The 18,560-nt window shown below is 51.0% G+C and overlaps 1 protein-coding gene across 1 annotated transcript in view; it reads left to right on the top strand.

The window, feature by feature from the left end:
* Positions 1–18,560, top strand: part of LOC127667339 (maestro heat-like repeat family member 5) — a 61,933-nt gene that overhangs the window by 24,621 nt on the left and 18,752 nt on the right. The window contains exons 7-19 of the mRNA XM_052160346.1: positions 2,473–2,580; positions 2,864–2,980; positions 3,941–4,060; positions 4,784–4,930; positions 5,542–5,664; positions 6,352–6,431; positions 7,401–7,567; positions 9,290–9,450; positions 10,442–10,546; positions 11,137–11,272; positions 11,539–11,711; positions 13,925–14,074; positions 14,995–15,149. Coding sequence (XP_052016306.1) covers positions 2,473–2,580; positions 2,864–2,980; positions 3,941–4,060; positions 4,784–4,930; positions 5,542–5,664; positions 6,352–6,431; positions 7,401–7,567; positions 9,290–9,450; positions 10,442–10,546; positions 11,137–11,272; positions 11,539–11,711; positions 13,925–14,074; positions 14,995–15,149 — 1,742 coding nt within the window. The remainder of the gene's footprint in view (positions 1–2,472; positions 2,581–2,863; positions 2,981–3,940; positions 4,061–4,783; positions 4,931–5,541; positions 5,665–6,351; positions 6,432–7,400; positions 7,568–9,289; positions 9,451–10,441; positions 10,547–11,136; positions 11,273–11,538; positions 11,712–13,924; positions 14,075–14,994; positions 15,150–18,560) is intronic.

Below are 18,560 nucleotides of genomic sequence, written 5' to 3'. Positions count from 1 at the left end.
ACACACACACACACACACACACACACACACATACACAGCCTGCTGCTTCTGAATAACCTGGAGGCTTCCCAGGAGTCACAGTACTTTGGGATCAGCATGGCATCTGTTCTGTATCCTAGAAAGCAGGGAACAGACCAAGAGCAGGGCCCAGCAAGGGCAAGCAAGCTTTGATGGAAACATAAAACTAGAGGATGACATAAGCAATCGTACCTATAGGGGGCGCTCTAAGATGTCCATCTGCCTTGCAGGACACTCCCCCTTGGGTTCAAGGTTTCTCTCATTTAGGACTTTAGGATAAATCCCTAAAAGTTCAGTTGCTTAAACCAATGTATTTTGGGTTTTAATTTGTGTCAATATTGTTTTTTTAATTGGTGCTGCCAGAATGCTCACACATACACATAAGAAAAGCTGTCAGTTCAATCACCCTGCTACCAAAGAGCACTTTTTTTCTGTTACAGATCTGTTGGGCATTTTCAGGGCTGTGCAAACAGGGCCTTGATGAAAGTAAGAGACTGTAACACAAGCTGTATGGGGCTGCTGCCTGCCGACACTGTTGCAGAGTGAGGGTTTTGTGTGTGTGTGTGTGTGTGTGTGTGTGTGTGTGTGTAGAAAGTACACTCAAGTAATGATCAAAGGAGTGAATGCATAAACCAGCCACAGAGCCATTTATCATGATCAAGGAGTACACACCACACCATAATTGTGTGTGTCAGGTTTGACAAGACGGGTGGCACATACGCCCGTTCCCACCAGCATCACCACATTGCCACAAAAAAAACACAGGAGCAAAGACCCTATGACAGTAGCAATAGAAGTCTCCCAGCTCCATTTCAACTTAATGGAACATTGCCTGTGATCCTCAGATGATGGAAATAATATTATGAATCTAGTCTTTACGTAGTCTTAGCCCAAGTTAAGTATTAATTTCCATTTCTTTTTGAAATATTCATTATAGGATAACCATGTTGCTAGGATCACAGACACATGCAACAGTGCTTGATTTGTTTGTTGTTGTTGGGTTGAGTTGGGTTGGGTGACAGGGGTAAGACGGGTCCTGAGGATTCAGACTCAGCTCCTCAGGCTTGCCCTGTAAGCTCCCTTAGCCACTGAGCCGCTTCCTCAGGCTCTAATTTCCAATTCTTCAGGATCAGTTGGATTGAGCTTATACCTCCTTCATCAATAGGTTCCCTTTCATAATTTTCAAATGGATTGTCATAGTTACTCTTCTATTGCTCTGAAAAGACACTATGACCAAGGCAACTTATTTAAAAAAAAAAAAGCATGAAATTAGGGGCTGATTCACAGCATCGGAATGTCCACGACTATCACGGTGAGGAACATGGTAGCAGACAGGCAGGCCTGGTGCCGGAGCAGTGGGTGGGAGCGCCCGTTTAGTCCAGAAGCAGGAGAACAGAGGAAGAGTGAACCGGAAGTGTTGTAGGTTTCCGAAACATCAAAGCCCATCCCTGGAGACACACCTCCTCCAACACCTCCTAACCCTTCCTAAAGAGTTCCACCAACTAGGGACCAAGCATTCAAATATATCAGCCTGTGGGGGCCACTGTCCTTCAAGCCACCACATTCCATTCCTGGTGCCCATGGGCATGTGGCCATATCAGAACAAAATGCATTTAATCCAACTCTAGAAGTCTTCACAGCTTTCTACAATCTCAACACAGTTGAAAAGTCCAAAGTGCGGTCTCTTTTGGGACTCAAGGTAATCCCATAATTATAACTTGTAAAATCAAAAAGAAAATGACATCCTTCTAACCATGTGGTGCCACCGAATCTGCATTACCATTCCAAAAGGAGAGGCCGGGGACATCACACTCTCAACTGGAGCTTTCAACTTAGCTTATATGTTTTATACAAACTTCTTTGACCATTTATCAATATTTCCTGAGTTGGGTGTTAAGGGGTGTTCCTAACACCAGAAGAATATTGGGAACAAAAAGCTCAAGTTTTTTGACTTACAGCATCTGGGAACGTTGGAAATGAAGGTCTATTAGACATCATTATAGCCATCCTACTGAGCTAAGATGGAATTTTCCAGAATCCTGCATTTAGAAGGGTCGTTGCATTGATCTCTCATTTCACTAAGAAACAGTCGAGCATCTACCACAGGCTGGCACCATACCAAGCACTGGAAACACACTGAGAAACACACTGAACCCTGCCTACGGGGCCCACCCTGTCTCCTGGGGGCTACTTTCACTGATGACAACAATGACGAAGACAACCCCTTAGCTCACACTGGGAACGTGGCTGAATACCACGGCTGTAGCCTCCTGGCTTTCAGATATCCTGGACACAGCTGGAAGTACCTTGAGAAATGTGTTCCCCATCTCTGAGATCCATCCAGCAAACAAAAGTGCTAAAAACTTAGCGGAGGGAGGAGCGGGGGCTAATGAAGCCAGGGCTTTCGGGCTCTGGGAAAGTGCCTCCAGCCCTGCCCGCCTCACCTGCTCACAGATGGCCAGAAAGTCGGTGCCATTCCTGAACACAGATGTGTGGTCCAAGGAGTTGCTGTGGGCCATCACCAAGGCTGGCAGGACACAGCAAGAGCATGCCCCAGACAAGGTAAGACCTCCCATGGGCCCTGACCTGTTCACCACACAGGCTCAAGGGCTTTGTCACAGGACAAACAGGGCCCTTGAACAAAATCGGTGGGTCTAAAGGGAGAAGGCACTAGGCTTGGGCAGCTGGACTAGAAATGCCTCCCTTCCTCACCACAGGCTAGGGTTTAGACCTTCCTGGGGCGAGATGGGAAGGGTGGCCTCAGGGTAAAGGAACCCAGGGAAGTTGGTCATAGGAGCTCAGGTCAAGTGGGGCCTACTCAGGACAGGATGTTGAATCCCACCAGGCCTTCCTGTTCACCTACTACGGGCTAATCCTTCAAGCTGAGGAGAACAGCACCACCGTGAGGACACATCTCAAAACCCTCTTGGAAACATCTCACCAGTGGGCCAAGCAAAGGGAGGTGAGACCCCCCAAACATGGGGAAGTGAGGCCCCAGGCAGGGGGAAGTAAGGACCAAAGCAAGGGGGTTGGGGAGGTAAGAGCCCAGTCTCCTGATCCTCTAACCCAAACCACAGCTTCGGTCATGGTCACACACTGACCCTGGTCATAAACTGAGTTGTGCTGGTCACGTCCCGATCCCGGGTTTCCATCACACAGAACTCTGATCCTCATCACAGGCCAAACTGTGGTCCACTCTCGCACAGAGCCCTAACCCTGTTCATACTCAGCCTCGCCCCTAGTCACGGAATGAGCCCCCTGCCTGGTTTTCCAATGAACCCTGATCACCACACACACACACACACACACACACACACACACACCCGACTGTTAATCCAGCTCCCATAGTGAGCCCTAAAGGTCACACGCTGAGTCCCTATCCTCATCACACACTGAACCTTGCTCCTGACACTGAGGCCTCCTGAGTCTGTTCACATACTGAGTCCTTATAACTCTCACACAGTGGTTCCCCAGTCAGAATCTGAGCTCTCATCCTGGTCACCCACTGAGTGGATTGCGTTGCTCACAATCTGAGACCTGACCATGTATACACACTGAGGCCTGATCCTTGCCTTACACTAAGCCCTGATCCTGGTCATGTCCTGAAGGCTGACCACACCTGAACTCTGACTCAGTCACAAACTAAGCCCTAATCACATCTCCTGCATCTCACACCTATCTTCACTGCTACTCCTGAGCACGTCTGCCCAGAGCTGAGCTGGCAAGAGAGACAGCTAACCGGAAAGCTCCTCCTCTGCCTCTTTCCCTCCCCGACTCCACCCACCAGACTTCACAAGAGACACCTCCTGGGTGTCTGGGCTCTGAGCTGCAGGTCCTAAATTGTGTGTGAGTTCCTGCCCCCTGCTGGTGGACTGGGGAATTCGTGGCTCCGGGTCACAGACTCAGGGGACTCTGCCCACAGGGCATTGCTCTCACGGTGGGGCTGGTTGCAGTACGCCACTTGGCTGATACCTGGGCCATCCTAGAACAGTTTGGCCGGAGCACACCCTTCAAGTGGAGCCTACAGAACTTTTCCCTGAAGGTATCTATCAACAGAGGGCTCCTGGGGTTACAGGGTGGGGCTGGGGGGTAAACATTGGAGGGGGCTCCATCCTGTGCCACCCTACTGCACCCTGTGTGACTCCCCCTGGAAGACAGTGCCTGGGAGCCTCCCCATGGAGATTCCTGGGTTGGGGAGGCTCTCCATGCTCTCTCATGGTTCGTGGTTAACCCTGCAACCTAGAGAAGGTTCTTCGGGGTCTTCACTGCTGGCAAGTGGCAGGATTGAAGTGCATGCCTCACACTCTCCATGGGTGCCTGTCACTGTTACGCAATGTCACCATGCTAGTACTGTGGTGACATCTGAGAGGAGAGATGACTCTGGGCCACACCCAAGCAGGAAATTCCACTTTGCCCATTATTGTCTGTCTGGATAGAAGCATCTTTCCAGGCCCTGGCAGCCCACAAGTGAATGGTGTGCCTATCAGGATGCTGGACTGTAGGGAAAGGCTATCACAGGAGAGGTCCCAACTCTTCCGGTTCCAATGGAGCCTAGTACATCGCCTTTGATATCCCGGCATAATCAGCCCACTCCCTGAAAATTTAATTCCACTTCTGTGGTTCTTGCTTTGTGAACGAAGACCCTCCAGCCACTCCCCTCCCCCACCTTGCTGGAATTAGGGTACCCCCCTCTCACCACTCCTCCCCAAGTAGACTGTGGGCAAGGCCCGACAACAAATCCACTCCTACCCAGCCCCATGGCCAGAACCTCGAGGACCTTCGGTGGAAGTGGGCCAGCAGCACCCTCCTCCTCTCCTACGGCCAGATGGCAGCCTGGGCCAAGAACCACATCCTACCGTGGGTGGACAACATCTTATCCAGGATGATCTTCTACTTCCGCTTTAGCTCCTGGGTACAGGTTACCTTACTCATCATCTTCCCCAGGACAGAACCAAGACTCCAGCTCTGCCCTGCCCCCATTGCAGAGTCAGAGAAGCCCAGGGCCGTCTTTGGCCTGTGCCCAAGGCCCCTGCTCTCCCACCAAACCTCCTGTGCTATGCATTGCCCTGGTGCCTTTATTATCCCTGAAAACTTCTCTGGTCTGATGAGGACCTCATCCCCCCACTTCTTACAAAGCAAATACTGGGCTTTCACTTGGGGGAGGGCTGGATGCTAAGTGGCCAGAGTGATGCTTTCTCTAAGGAGCACCATAGCCTGGGTTGTCATAATGGCCAGCAATAAGTCTATCCATCAAGGCTATGGTCACCACACCCCAGAAACCCTCGCAGGCCCCTCCCGTGTTTTGACCAGGCTCACAGAATTCACACGTTTAAACCAAGAGCATGTGCGCCTTCCTAAAGAAAACCCTACCCACCTGCTCCCAGCCCAGTGGTCCCCACTATAACCCCTCTCACCCTGACTCAAGTGTGCCTGCGGATGGTGGCCTTGGCCTCGCTTCTTGCTCTCTCCCACAAGCTCCTGGGCTCTCAGCCTGACCTGTGCCCTGGGGCCTGACCTACACAGGATGAGACCCTGAAACAAAGCTTCCTTACGGCTGTCACGATGCTGGTGGGGGCCATCAGCCGGAGCGAAGGTGCTCACAGCTACGAGTTCTCCCAGACTAGTGAGCTCCTCGAGTGTCTGATGGTATGTGCACAGGAAGCCTTCCCTTCAGAGCAGCCCTCCTAGGCAGAGCTTCCTCTCTCAGACCAGCAGCTCTCCTAGGTACGGGAAGCCTCCTCCCTCAGACCTGGGAAAGAGCAAACATAGTCCCAGCCCCATCTGGAAATACTCCATATACCCTGAGTTAGTTGGGTCTTGCTGGGACCCCGAGTATACCAGGTACGTCCACAGTAGAGGCGATGCCACTGAGACCCAGAAAGGCCAACACACTCTATTCTGCATAATTTCTTGGCTTGGATCCCAGACCAATCACTTCGGATTTTGGGTTCCCAGATAGATTCTTTAGAATAGTGAGAAATGCACAGGAAGCTGGGCAGTAGTGCGGGGAGCAAAGGGCCATTGATCAAAACAGGGTGGCTCCTGTCCCCTGCCTGAGACCCAAGAGAAAAGTGGGATGATTTCTAAGGAAGCAAGAGGCAGAGCAGCCTGGTGCTAGTCCAGGGGCGAGCAGCTAGGACTCAGTATACAGGACTCAGATCTGGCCTGTCTCACGCCAGAGACCATGCTGACTCTATAAGGGTAGACCAGATCTCCCAACAAAGTAGATTAAAGACAAGCAGCAGCATTGCCCAGGTTGCATGGGGTGGGAATAAGACTTGGTGTCAAAGGCGTGGTCCGCTAGCCTCTGCACCTTCTCCCGTGAACTTACAGACACTGCTGGAGAAAGAGCCACAAGATACCCTGTCCACCAGCATCCGCCAGCAGGCCATCCACATTGTCTCCAGCCTCTGGTAGGTTACAGTCTGTGATGACTGCCAACTCTCTGCCCAGGCTGCTAGCAGGACAAGATGGGAGGAAGCCAGACATCAAGGCCCTGCAAGGCAGAGCAGCTAAGCCGATCGATGCAGGTCACAGGGAGGCGGGCACTGAGGGGTCTGGAACATTTAATCTGAGCACAGCCACTCCACAAAGAGTTGACTCCTTCTCCCAGATACTCATATAGGAAAGAGTCAAGGAAGCCAAGCATCTAGATCCAGCCAAGTCCCAGGAAAGGGGTGAAGCTGGGTATAGAGAGCCAGGGATGCAGGACCCAGTTTATCTCTCCATCCACAGATCAGGGAGGAGGGAGAATGTAACATCTTCATGGTAGGGAGCTCCAGCACTGGGTCAAGGAAGCTGGCTGATAGTTGGTAGAGTATTGCTTCGTAGACTATAAGCTTGGTGCTCTGCTAGAGTCCAGGGCATGGCCTGAGGCTGACTGATGGCACTGTTAAGCAAAGTCCTGCACAGATGAGTCAATGAGCCCCGCAGGCACATAGCTACAGGGACAGCACCTCGGTGGGCCCTTAGCTAGCATGTGCTTGAGTCAATAGATCGTTGAGTTGATAGTAGGAGACTCAGGAGACCAATGTGTGCTGTGTGCACAAATCCCTGTAAGAAGCAAAAGACTGGGGCTGGAGAGATGACTCAGCAGTTAAGAGCATGTGCTGCTCTCCCAGAGGACCCAGGTTCTATCTCCAGCACCCACATGACTGCTCACAATTGTCTGTATCTCCTGTTCTGGGGATCTGACACCCTCACATGTATATACATGCAGTCAACACACCCATGGACATATAAAACAAAAATAGATAATTTTATAAAGCAGAAGTAGAAGGAGCAAAAGGCTGCATTGTCGGAAACAGATGATAGGGGACTCCTGAACCCTGACCTCTGCCTTCACAGTCCCAGGCCCTCAGGATCCTTTACCCTCCCAACAGTGCACTGAGGCCACCCATGGATGTGGACAGGAAATCCCGCCTCCTCTCCATCTGCTTCCGCAGCATCTTTGCCCTGCCGCAGCTGGATGCCCTGGAGAAGCAGACCTGCCTCCTCCAGGAACCACCCAACATCCAGGTGCAGCCTGTACTTAAGCCCAGGGGACCCTGTCAGGGCATCAGGCTCAGTCTGCTGTGTGTGGATGGATGGAGAGCCAGGGTTGGCCACTCCACAGGCAGGGCAGAAGCCCTGGGGAGTTGCCTAAAGGCTCCAGGTCTCCATTTGCCTACCTGGTACATGGTCTGTGATCATTATTTGGGCCATGATTACAGAGGCAGGTGGCTTACCTGGTGTGTGCCTGCTCAGGAGCTCTGTATGTAATGGTATGCACAGTCTCCTTGCTGACCCAAGATCCATGTAGAATAGGCGAAGTCACCACTGTGTTTCCCTCTCTCCAAGCCACATGCTAACCCAAGGAATTCACAGAAGAGGGAAGATGGCTTTCTTAAAGGGAATCATTCCCTAATGCTGCAGAAACTCGTCCTGCCACACTAAGGTGGCTTAGGGAGTCACCTTTCCTGAAGATGGACTCTACCTACCTGCCTGGGTCACTATTTTTCAGATCTCAACCTGGTCCATCCTCTTTTCTGCAGGCCTTGCAGAAAAGATACCTGCCATGTCTCATGGCTACCACCAGAGGGCGCATGAGAGCTTGCCAGGCATAGTCCCAGCCCAGTGTGTCAGTAGCAAAGGGCAAGACAGCTTTGTGACAGTTTTGTGATGTGAGTTCCTCTTTGTGGAGCAAAGGCACCAGGCTGTCTGTGTACCCTTCCTGCCTTCCCACAGTGACTTGGGGGCAAGAGGTACACAGCTCAGAAGAAAAAAATCAATAGTGAGGATGTCGAGATCTGAACCTTACCCAAGGGCCTTACTTGTATTATATATTCATGAAGCTGTGTCCAGACTGTGTCTGGACAGGTGGGCCCTTTGGGGACAGGTGGGGATAGAGGGAGCCGTTTCTGTCTCTACATCTTACAAAGCAACTGGTGCCTGGAAGGCTCCTTGACTCTGCAGAAAACACAACCAAGGACTGGGTGTCAACACTGGGAACTGGTAGCATTGATCCAGTCTCCTGTTTGTTTGGTACCACTCATCATGCCCCTGTCCCATCACTTGGGACTGGCTGCCTGTCACCCCTGTGGAGGAACATTGGCCTAAGAAATGGCACCATCTCTCCAGGTCACCAGATAGCAAACGGCCAGAGTTCCTAATGGCCTCATGAGTCTGGGCATTTCTGTGACCGCCCCCGCCCTTCCGTAAACATGCCAGTAGTAAACACTGTTGAAGGTCCTTACACAAACCCCAGAAATCACATCAGTTGTATCTTTTGAGGACCATGGAAAGGTGTTTATCCAGGTCCTTTTTAAAAAAAACTTTTAAGAGGACCAGGGGGATGGCTACTATGTAGAAGTACTTGCCTCTCAAGCCCCAGGACCTGAGATTGATCCCAGAATCCATAGTAAGAAAGGACAAACTGCTGAACGTTGCCCTCTGGTTTCCACACACATGCTGCTGCATGCATGTATGCACACACATGCTTGCACACTTGCTAAATAAATAATGAAATTAAAGTTTGCTGAGAAGTCCCAGGATGAAAAATTACTGTCAATAATAACATACCTTTTACCCTGGGATCCTGGGGTAAGACAGCCCTGGTCACATGTCTACATGTCTAAGAAGCCAACCCTGTTGGGACTGAATTGTCCTGCAGCCATGGGTGGGTTCCCAAGGCCTTTCTAGCAGTATCCATACCTGTGTGGCAAGCCTCCTTTGCAAACACAGTAAGGGGCTCTGTCAGTTATGAGAGCCCAGTCTGAACACATGCAGAAAGGGGGTGCTGTGGCAGCTTTGGGGACTCATCCCCACAGGACCTGGCTGACCTCCTCTCTTCTGCAGGGACTGTACAGACAGACCATGGAGGCACTGGACCACATGCTACAGTGCTTCATGGTGCAGAACCCCACGGCCAACGAGCTACACTTCCTGCTGTTGGTGAGGGCTTCAGGGAGCTGGGGGACAGGACAGGGGTACACAGTTCTGGCCCGAGAGTCCCAAAAAGGACATTCCACAGGAATCAAGACCTGGCCAGTAGGTCTGGAGGGGACAGGGAAGTGTCAGTCAGCCTGGCCAGAAAGAGATCTGGTGAGGAAATCGATTCCACAAACCATCCCATCTGCCCGTTGAGGTGTCCATGGGAGGGAGATCACTCAGCAGATAGTAGAAGCCTAGGAGGAGGAGGAGGCCCAGAAGACGGGCCAGCTCTGTCAGGACCAATGCAAGCTCACTAAAGAGCCCTGAATGAAGGCCATAGCCGTCCCTGAGAAGAGGACCCACAGAGTAGCCCCAGGCAGGGAGAGGCGAGAGTGAACTCAGCAGGTCAGAGGAGAGGTAACTGGGCCCTCGGTGCCTGGAGAGTAAGGGATGATGGTGTGGCTCAGCACAGCAGGGGCAGAGCCTCATCAAGAACCCCAGAGAAGCAGGAGCTCCCAGTCCTGGTGTGCACAGGCGGAAGTCAGGGAAGGGAACCCAGGCAAGGGCACTCTAAAGCGACAAGGTAGTGTGCCACTTTAGGAATGTGCCCAGGAGGCGATGGCTTTTACCAGTGCAAGTCACAATGGTTTCTGCACCCATTCCTGGGCCACTCTATCTCCGAATACTCTGTGTCTAGATCAGCTGGCCGCCCAGCCTCTCAACATGCAGTTGTCTAAATCAATGCCCACCCTCTACCAGAGGCAAGTGCGTCCCTGTTTATGTGCAGGGCAGAAGGTTCTAGAAAGGGCTTGGCACCCAGCAGGCTCAGCGCTTCCTGCTGCACAGGAAGAAGGTAGTCCTAAAGGGTGGTTCTAAGGGACAGAGACTGACCAGGGAGCAGGAGAAGCTGAATCTGGACGTGGTAAAAACCAAAGGGCCTTGCTCTGAGGGGTGGCCAGGGATGGCCATTTCTGGGGGTCTGGAAAAGCACTTGACCACATCCACCCTGCAGCACCTGTATGTCTGGCTGACGTCAGAGAAGACTCATGAGCGCCAACGGGCAGTGCACAGATGCACAACACTCTTCAAATTCCTGAACCAGAAACGCTGCCTAAGTGTAAGCACCACCTCTCCAGCTCCACCCCTCCCCTGCTCACCCCTCCCCAGCTCCACCCCTCTCTAGTTCCACCCTTCCCCAGCCACACCCCTCCCCTGCTCACCCCTCCCCACCTCCACCTCTCTCTAGCTCCACCCCTTTCCAGCTCCACCCCTCTCCAGCTCCTTGCCTCCTGGCCTCATCTCACTCTGTAGATCAGACTCAAACTCAAGAGATCTGCCTGCCCCTGCCTCCCGAGTGCTGGAAAGTTTTATTAGGTCCAAAGCTGAGATCAGAATGACAATTGAATGACAATTTAGATAGTTTCCTACAAGTTCATTGTCCTAAGACACTTGGGCCCTAAGTCCATTCCATTCGTTCATCTGGAAGTTTTCTGCATTTGGTCCAAGGTTTTGTTTTTGTTTTATATTACACTGCCCCATTCTTTTCTTTTGATTACTAAGTTTTGGACTCAAGTCCTTGTGTTTTGCATAATCCCAACCCCTACCATGCAATGCAAGAGACCCTCTGGTGGAGGCCATTCTGGGATGTGTGGGTAGCCAGCGGGATGCTGGAGGTAAGCCCACGTCAATGCCATGCTCTCTACATAGACCAAGGAGAACTTCGTAAGGATTGGGCAGCTGGTAGCCACGCTGGGCATCCTGTGCCAGGATTCTGACAGAACCATCCAGTGCTTCAGTCTGGAAGCTTTGGGCCATCTCTATCAGCTTCTGATGCACCAGAAAGGTGAGCATTCTCAGCAGCACAGCACACCTGACCCCATCCCCACCTCAGCCAGGGTGAACCCATACCAGCACCCCCAAACTCCAGCTTTCCCCAAGTCCAACCTCAGCCCAGCCTTGACCCCAGCCATTACCTTCGCCCAACACAACCCCCAAATCCAAAAATACCCAGGCCAGATGCCAGATAGTAAGCGACCCAGATGGACTCCTAACCTGTCCCATAACTCCAGCCCACTCTTTCCTGTTCACATCCCTGCCTGCCCTGACCAGCCCAAGAAACTCCAGAAGAGGAGAGGGAAAGCCCTCGGGAACTGTTCAGGCCTGATGCAGATGAAGCTACCTTATGGAGCAGTGGAGACCAGAAGGGGTCTCCTCCAATCCCCCAGGGGATGGCATTCAGTGATGACAGCATCTTCCACATGAGCAGCAACCAAGCCCTCAAGGTCAAAGCCTTTAACGTCTTTTCAGCTGGGTGGGCCCATAGCCAGAGCAGAGTGCCACATCTGTGGGCGGTGATAAACATCATTTTCTAAGCTGTTGAGGGTAAGCCAGGCAAGTGGTAGGGACACCAGCACACACTGGACAGCGTATACCTTGTAGTGTATCCCTTGGTGGGTTTCCTCGAATCCCTTTCTCAAGTTTTCCCAGCCTTCTTCTCTAGAGTACTTTCTCGTTTACAGTTTTCCCACCTCTTTCACACCAGAGTTTGAATTGTGTTCTCCTCAGAAGCCACAACCTCAGGCTATGATCTAGATACTGACCATGGCTGGATGACCCATGCTAAAGCGGCATAAGACTTGTGAGTTCAGGAAGCCTGTGAGGTTCCCAGGCAAGACTTGATCTGATCCTGTGAACTCTGGAACTCAGCAGCTGCAACGTACTGTCCGAGTCCTGGGGCTCCTTAAAAGTTTAGCACAGAAACTCTGAGCCTCCAAGGACAGCACCTCAGTGGGTCTGCCTGTCATAAAGAAAATCACACTTAATCAAAGTTTACACCAGAGAACCTGGGCTGGAGGCAGAGGCAAGGCAAGGGGAGACGGGTTCCACTGGCTGCCAGTCCAGCAAGTGGCAGAGGGAAGATGAGGCACTGACTAGGAAGCATAGTGGTCAGGGACTGGAAAAGGGCAGCCTGCCCTGTCTATCCCTGGGAGAAAGACAGAGATAGAGTGCATGAGAGCAGGCAGTGCGGCATGAATGAGAGGATCTGCTAGTCACACGATGAAGTCATGGTCGTCATCACCATCATTATCATCATCATCATCATCATCATCATCATCTTTGCTACCACTGTCATCATCAACAACATCATGACCACCACTGGCATCACTAATACCTCTATTACCAACATGGCTAACATTATCATCTCTATCCTTACTGTGACCACCAACACTACCACCATCATTACCATCACCATCATCACCAGTACCTCCACCATAACCACTGACATTCACTATCACCACTACCATTGTTACCACTAATACCGCTATGGTCGCCATCACTTCCACTGCCATTCACATCACCTCAACCATCACCGTCATCAGTATCCCAGCTGTCAATCATCATCACCATCACCCCTACCACTGTATTACCATTGCCTTCCCCCATCACCACCCCAACTGTCATAATCACAATCGCCCTTAAACATCACCTTTGCCATCACCGCAGTCACCACCACACCAGCTCACAGTCACACATGGCCCTGACTAAATTCTGCATATCTCACCACCGTTCCAACTTGAACTTCCTGTGGAATGTGGTCTGCATCTGTACTCATAAGAGAAGCCACTGGCCTCGGGGAGCTCCTGAGCTCCTGAACTGGATCTGGAGCTCCCAAAGAACAACATAAATGTTAATAGATTGAAGTCTGTCATAGGTCTAAACCTCTGTGAGTGGCAAGACTAGTATATTGAACGGCCATAGTCTAATTCTTTCTAGAAGGTTCGGTCTGTGTATCGATCCAGCCCACTTCTATTCTCCAGGGCACTAGGGAGGAGGACTTGACCCTATCAACCACCTTGCATTTATGTCCTCAAGTGTCCTTCCCATCTTCCTGAGTGGCTCGTGGGCTACATTCAGACATGAGACTCACCATTAGACTGACCCTGGAGAACGTGACTGCCAAGCCAAGCTGGAGGCTCAAAGGCCCTACATGGGACAGTAGTCCTGAGTTCCACACACCCTGGCCTGCATATTCCCACCCGATTCCATGGCCCCACCCTAAGGCTAGAAGTCAAACGGGGTGACGAGGAGGATCCTTCGCAGCTCTGAAGTTCAATTCTCACTGATTAAAACCCTAGTAAGGAAGAGTGGGGCCTTGCCATGGGCAGCACTCCTCTGAAGTCAGGATAACCTGTGGATGACTGGGGCCAAGATGAGAAGAGGAAGGGATGAAACAAAGCATCCAAGAACAAGCCAGCGCTTACTGGGGAAAGAGTCCTGTGCCTGTCCAGTGCTGGCCTTCATAATCTCTCTTCCTGTCCCTAGGCATTTGCTGGAGCAGGGAGGGTGGAAGAGATTGTGTACTAGGCCCACATAGAGAGTTTAGAGGAGTGGATGCGCAGAGATTTAGGGAATCTGGCAAAGGAAAGGGGTAAAGGAAGTGGGGGCAGGCACATGGATTTGAAGTAATAAGGTGACAGGCTCCCTGCTCTCACAGGTGATCACAAATCATCTGGAAATGGCAGAGCTGACTGATGTCATCTGGACAGCCATTGATGGCTTGGGCTCTTCCAGCAATTCCTGGGTGCAGGCGTCTGCTGATTTACTTCTCTTTGTCATCCAGGAGCATGGAGACAGCCTGGCGACTGTGAGGGGTTGGGGCCCCACCCAGGGCCAGGGAGGAGAGGGGTGGAGTTGGGAACTAGGCAGTAGGCAGCATCTAGGGACTTTTCTCTGGACCATAATGAAGACTGGGATCCCATTGCAGGCAGCAGACAATCCCATTGGTGCATAGATGGATGGATGGGTGGGTAGGTAGGTGGGCGAATGGATGGATAGATAGGTGGGTTGGTGGGTTGGTGGATGGATGGATGGATGGATGGATGGATGGATAGGTGGGTGGATGAATGGATGGATGGGTGGATAGGTGTGTGGGTAGATGGATGGATGGATGGTTGGATGGATAGGTGGGTGGGTGGACTGATGGATGGATGGTTGGATGGATAGGTGGGTGGGTGGTTGATTGATGGATGGGTGGGTGAGTGGGTGGGTGGGTGGATAGATGGATGGGTGAGTGGGTGGGTGGGTGGATTGATGGATGGATGGATAGATGGATGGATGGGTGGATAGATGGATGGATGGATGGATGGATGATGGATGAATGGATGAATGGATAGATGGGTGGATGGATAGGTGGATGGATAAGTGGATAGACAAGTAGATACAGGGGTAACTCATAGAGCTTTGGTGGCCCTGATGACATTAGCAGGAGCATGGGGTAACTGTATACTAGTTCAGTGCAGCTTTGGACCATAGAGAAATGAGGTGCCAGGGAACAACAGACCAGAGCTTCTAGAGCTTGTGGTCTGATGGGGTAACAGGATACAGAGGTGAATGGTGCAATAGGTGTAGAGAGAGAGAGTCATGAGCCCTTTGGGATGAGAAGGGTACCACAGCGGGAGACAAGTGGTGCCAACTTTTCCAGATGCCTCAGTCTGCTTCAGGCAGGTGTGCAGAGTAGGTGGGATCCCCATCAGACACCTCCCACTACTCCCTACCCCTGAGCAGGTTGGTAAAATGGGCCAGGCCATCCACCACCATCTCTGTACCATCCAAATGCCCCAAGCCAAGGACAGTGCCCTGCGTGTCATCACCCTCCTGGCCCGGAACCACATCCCAGAGCTGGTGGCTGCCTTCCTAGACTTTTCCTCGCCCCTGGACAGGTACCTAGCTGTATCCTCCTCTCTGACCCCATTACTTACCCTCCATCCTCCCCAGGCCAGGGCCACAGCTTCTGCCTCCTGGCTGTCCATCACAGCCCATGGGAAGCCCAGAATGCTTGTGGGAGGGAGTCAGCACCTCTGTTCACTTAGGCATACCCCCTGTCAGCATTCCACATGAACCATCTGCCCCAGCCTCCACAACCCAACCTAAGTGCTCCCTAATTCCAGGGTGCTCCTTGCAGGACCCCAATAACCACAGAGCCTCAGCATCCATCAGTGTGGCCCTCTCTGCCTTGCCCTGTTCTTCATTCTCTTCTTTCTACTCTTCTACAAGCCTTCTGCAGCCACTTCAGCCCTCTCAAGGGAGCCTGGCTTTTCTCCCATGCCACTGGACCCGTGGAGATAGACCAGGGTTCTCCTTACTCCTCCTGATCCCCCTCCTCCCTAATATCCCACCTCTGAATCCCACATCCTCAGTCCATGCCACCCAGGATTCATCCACAACACCTCCTATCACTACTCCAACTACTCCTATCACTACTTATCTTTGAGCAGGTGTTACGCTATCACTCCTCGCTTCTTGATAGCATAGCACCTGCTTAAAGATAAGAGTGCTTTCTCCCTTTCTAGACTAGAATTCCCCCTCTGTCCCTCACCCAAACTTCTCCTTGGATCTCTTACTCCCTCCAGGATCCAGAAAGATTCTACCTGGTGGGACCAGCATGCTACTGTCCTGCCTACCTTCTCCTCCTCGTTGTCCTTACCCAGTTCCTCTTTCCCGGGTCAGGTTCTACCAATCAGTCACAGCTTACATACACAGGTCCTTGCCCTGGATGCTAACTTCACTCCATAATGCTCTGGGAACCCATGAGCGAGCTCTCCCAGAGCCTAGCTAGACTCTTCTCCAGGAAGAAATCTCACCTCAGCAGGGAGGTGTCCATTAACAAGTTGTACTTCCATGGTGTTCAGATTCAAATGTGGTTCTCTGGTCTCTGGGTTTCCCTGATCCTTTATGCTGGCTTATGTGAATGAGGCCTGGGTCTTCAAGAAAAAAAGTACATTCTATCATCTCAATGTGGAGTTTAATATATCCATCAAGTTCACCTCATTTTTTTTAAAAAAAAAAAAAAGCTTACATTTTAATTTTTGGACAAAAAGGACCACTTGGACAGAGGACAACTTTCTCTCCTTTACCTATGAGTCCTGGACCAAGAACTCACTCAGCAAGAACTCACTCTTGTGGGCAAGCACCTTTACCTGCTGAGCCATATAGGTGGCCCAGGTTGTAACTTTGTAAGTTACTTGCTCTTGCTGCCTGGATGACATTGTTTTCTCTCTGTCTTTTGAAATCTAGGTCCTTTGCTAGGTGAGGTAATTTTCCCAAGGACCGGGTGCATCTTGAATTATGTTCTTGTCTTTTCGTTCTTATTTCTGAGATGTTTGCTCTGCTATGTTTACTGTTTGGCCCAGATCATAGTCTCGGTTTGCATGCTGTTTTTCTCCCTTCATGGTCATCTCTGCTTCTGTTGCACACCCTCTGGTGCTCCTGGCTTTTCCCCAGACCCACTGTCCCCTTCCCCTCACTCTCCTGCCTCACCCTCATCCCCCTTATTAAATGTCCATTTGAAGCTTACCTCACTTGGACACCCTTTAATTGTGTTCCCATTTCCAGCCTCTTTATGTGTGTAACTCACACACATGTTTAGGACGTACGTGTACACGTGGAAGCCAGAAGTTGACACACAGTCTTCCTTAGTCTCTCTCCACCTTACACAGAAGCAGAGTCTCACAGTTGAAACCAGGGCTCACTGATAATACATGATTAGTCTGGCTAGCTGGCTCTGGGTATCCCAACCCTGCCTTCCAAGTGCTGGAATCACTGGTGGGCTGCCATAACCACCTGGCATTCCTGTAGGTTCTGAGTATCTGAACTCTGGTCTATACAGTTGCAAAATAGGCTCTTTAAACTACTGATCCATTTCCCAAGCTTGAAGATCTGTCTGTCTGTCTGTCTTGAGACAGGCCTTGCTAGGTTAACTTTGAACTCAATGTTTTATTCCTGCCATTTCTTCCCGAGTTCAGTCAGTTCTTTACAGATCATACTGACAATCTATCCTTTCTTGAGCATATTCAAGTAGTCAAGTCTCTAAGCACTTGCTCACTGTGGCGTGGGTGAGTCCAGGATTCTTCTGTGGTACTGGCACCCTTGGGACATCTTCACTTCCTTGGCTCCTCTCTTCTAGTTTTTACAATAACTCTAGAGCTGTCTGTCTTAGTTACTGTTCTGTTCACTGTGAAGAGGCACCACAACGACGAAGGCAATTCTTATAAAAGAAGGCACTTAAGTGGGTGCTTACCTACAGTTACAGGGAGTTAGTTGGTTGTCATCATGAAAGGGAGCACAGTGACACGCAACTGCGGTGCTAGAATGAAAGCTACATCCATAGGTCAAGAGAGATTGATGCTGGGCCCGGCTTGCTCAAAGCCCACCCCCAGTGACACGCCTCCTCCAACAAGGCCACGCCTCCCAATCCTTCTCAAGTAGTTCCACTCCCTGATGACTAAGCATTCAAATCTATGAGCCTATGAAGGCCATTCTTTTGCAAACCACCGCCCTGTTCAGTTTGTTCCTATTGCTGGCGCTGTTGGAGTGTTTCATGGGATTTCGAGTTAAATTGCTCCACCTTCTGTCGATATGGGAAAGGCCAAGCCATCTGCAAGACTGGGCTTGTGGTAGGCACCAGCACCATATGTGCTCTAACTCTTTTGGCGTCTTTTCTCTGTTTTAATAGGAGTGTCTCCTTTCTTTCTTCCCTTTCTCCACTAAGTCTCATCCCCTCTTCCTCCTCCTCCCTTTCATCCTTCCTCCTTTTTCTTTCTTTATCTTCCATCTTTCTTCCTCCTCCAATGTCTTCTCCTTTTCCCTTTTTATTCCCAATGCTATTTGAAGATAGCTGTACTGTTTAACTCCCTTCCCAGTGGCCAGTGCGCTGACCTCCCAGAGTTCTCTCTCCTCTGCTGTATTTTAAGATTTCGGGTGGATTCATCTTGCTGAAGGTAGCTTTGATCCAGACAGAGCTTTCGCTTGCCCTTTGTTCACTCTCCAGAAGTTTCTCTTAGCTGCCTCTGTCTGTCGCAGAGCCTTGAGGTAGGGGAGTGGAGCTTACACCCACTAGGGCTGGTGGGGTTTTTTCTCTGTACTCCCAGTGAAGAGGCTACAGTTGCACTCTTCCCACCAGGCTCTGTGCTGTCTTTCAAGGAATCTAGGAAAGGGCTAATCTCGGCAAGCAGCCTCTTTCCCAATGCCTAGCAATTTATGGTTCCAGTCACTGCTGAAATTCATGTTTTTCTTCCTCAGTTCCAGGCATTGTCCCCATGATAACACAGAGTCTGTGTGTCGCGCACCAACGG

Source organism: Apodemus sylvaticus, chromosome 17 (assembly GCF_947179515.1).
Source record: "Apodemus sylvaticus chromosome 17, mApoSyl1.1, whole genome shotgun sequence".
Taxonomy (NCBI): Eukaryota; Metazoa; Chordata; class Mammalia; order Rodentia; family Muridae; genus Apodemus; species Apodemus sylvaticus.
Note: the sequence above shows the minus strand (reverse complement) of the source record. Positions and strands in the feature narration are given on the sequence as shown.